At 58.3% G+C, this 2,403-nt stretch overlaps 1 protein-coding gene across 1 annotated transcript; it reads left to right on the forward strand.

The window, feature by feature from the left end:
• Positions 1 to 12: 12 nt before the first annotated feature.
• Positions 13 to 1,986, forward strand: M421DRAFT_413573 (uncharacterized protein; the record flags this gene model as incomplete). The annotated part of the gene is made up of 1 exon (XM_033590457.1): positions 13 to 1,986. A coding segment is annotated over one exon (1,737 nt), but the record flags the coding sequence as incomplete, so codon positions are not given.
• Between the last annotated feature and the right edge of the window lie 417 nt (positions 1,987 to 2,403).

A 2,403-nucleotide genomic window follows, 5' to 3' on the forward strand; every position in this document is an offset into this window, starting at 1 on the left:
AAGAGACCGCCAAAAAACGTTAGAGCTGTAGGGGGTGCCGTCCGTCAGTGGGCGGGCTTGCTACAGTACCCCAGCGAGTGGACGGTACCAGACAACAACGTGCAGCCCATCCCCCAGCTGCCAGTATACGACGACGGCTTGCTGTGCCAACTTGAGCCCGAAAAATGCCGGCACATTGCAAGAACCATCGACTCAATCAAAAAGCACTGGCGCAAAGACCACAACGGCTGGTCGTTGGGAAAAAGGCAAGGACGCCCTAGCCGAACTCGGGCAGGGGCGTTGCAAGCCCAGATGGAAGACGGCTGCAAGCGCGTACACTGCCAGCGACTTTTCGGCAGCCGGCACGGATCACAGTACTTCGAGGTGCGTCACAACCCAGACAGCAGTCCGCAACCCGTCCCCACAGAGGGCGAGGCGGCGTGGGCGCGCGTAGGCGAGGAGATGGCCAAGACGTGGGCCAACGTTGAGGACCGAGCGAAGACAACAATCGAAGACGGGGAGAAGGACGAAGCGGCCCCATGGCTGGAGCGGACTGGGTGGCTGCCGTACTTGAACAAACTGGATCGTCCTGAGTTGCTGGCAAGCATTGAGGAGCCCAACATAGACCCAGAGAAAGATGAGGAGCCCGTCGAGGCTGCGATTTGGAGCGCGATGGATGGACTGGCCCGCGTGAGCCAGATGTCCGTCATCAAGCGGACAGGCATATTTGTGCGCATGGAGGCCATTCGTACGGAGAAGCATCAGACCAGGTACACGCCGCTGCAGGCGTACATGGACGACAAGTCGATCAAAGAGCGATCACGCCCGTGGAAGCAGATACTGATGTTTTTTGCACGGACGCAGAGGGAGCACCGTTGGAAGAGCCCCAAGTACCGCTTCACACAGCAGCAGCGCGAGGCGTGGGAGGCGTTGGTCGAGCAGGCAGAGAGAGATGTTGGCGGGGCAGAGATGGAGGTAGCGGACGAGGACCAGGACGGGGACGAGGAGGAAGAGGAGGAGGAGGACGAGATGATGATCGATGAACTCGACGACAAGCAGGACCCGTCCGAGTGCGACAACAAGCCCGAGAACGAGCTCGAGAACGAGCCCAAGCACGCAAAGCTGACGCTGATCGAGAAAGCGTGCTTGATGTTTTGCATTGCGCTGCTTGACCAGCGCATCCGCCGCAAGGAGTACGACTGCGCGTTGGTGTGTGCGTTGGCTGTGCTCGGCGTCAAAGAGGACGGCTGGAAGGACGCCGAGCTGTACCCGCCGATATTGTCGTCGGTGATCAAAATCACCCGTTTCATGGTTGTACAACACGCACTCGAGCTGTCCGAGCCGTTTGAAGAGGAGGTGTTCGACAACAACAGCGCGTACGGGGGGAGCGACAGCAGCAGCAGTAACCCCAGGCTGCGTCGACCAAAAGGCTGCTTGGAGTTTGTGCAGCAGATGATGGACAGGTTCATGGTACGAGGCAGCCACAGCCCAATGCAGTGGATGCTCGACTTGCGTACGTACGGGCTGAAGGTGCATTTCAACACCACCGCGCGAGGGAACGTCGAGTGGATGGGTAGGGACAAGCTGCTGTACAAGAACGTGCACTTCACCATGGCCCAGTTCCGCAGCATGGTGCACGGGATGCAAGCAGAGAGCAAGCGGATGCTGGTTGAGGAGCTGCTGTTTTGCAATAGGCAGACGGCAGATCAAGTCCCCCAGATTCCGTGGGAGCAGCTGCGCGACAACCCAACCGACAATCAACCTAGGTAGAACTTTTTAAAAGACCAGCGCACCTGCATGCCTGTGGATAGAGAGAGGTGGTTGTTCGAACAAGTAGGGCAAGACGCTACAATGCAGGAGCGGTTCATTAAGCCAGCTACCCGTTCCGGGATCAACAGGAATGAAGTAGAGTGGTACATAGACCGTGTGGTTGCGTTCAGGGAGAAGCTGCTCGCGCTCATGCACATGACAGCAGGACAACCCGCACGGGCAACTGAGATATTGAGCGTCCAACACAGCAACACGATCAAGGGCGGGCACCGCAACATATTCATTAAGGACAGCATGGTCGTGTTCGTCACACGATACCACAAGGGGTACGCCGTCAGCAGCGACGTCAAGATCATCCATCAGTACTTGCCGCGCGAGGTAGGTGAGCTGCTGGTGTGGTACGTATGGTTGGTGCTGCCGTTCCAGCAGCGATTGGAGGCGATGGTGTGGGAGAAGGAGGCGATTTCATCCCACTTGTGGCCCGCTGACCCGAACGGACGCAAATGGACTTCAGAGCGTGTGCGGGAGACGTTGAAGCGCGAGAGTCGAATCGGGCTCAAACAAGAGTTGACGATTGCAGCGTACCGTGAGATCGCCATTGGCATCAGCCGGCGATTTTTGCGCGGCTCGACAGCGTTCGCCGCCGAGGAAGGC

Source organism: Didymella exigua, assembly GCF_010094145.1.
Source record: "Didymella exigua CBS 183.55 unplaced genomic scaffold M421scaffold_88, whole genome shotgun sequence".
Lineage (NCBI taxonomy): Eukaryota > Fungi > Ascomycota > Dothideomycetes > Pleosporales > Didymellaceae > Didymella > Didymella exigua.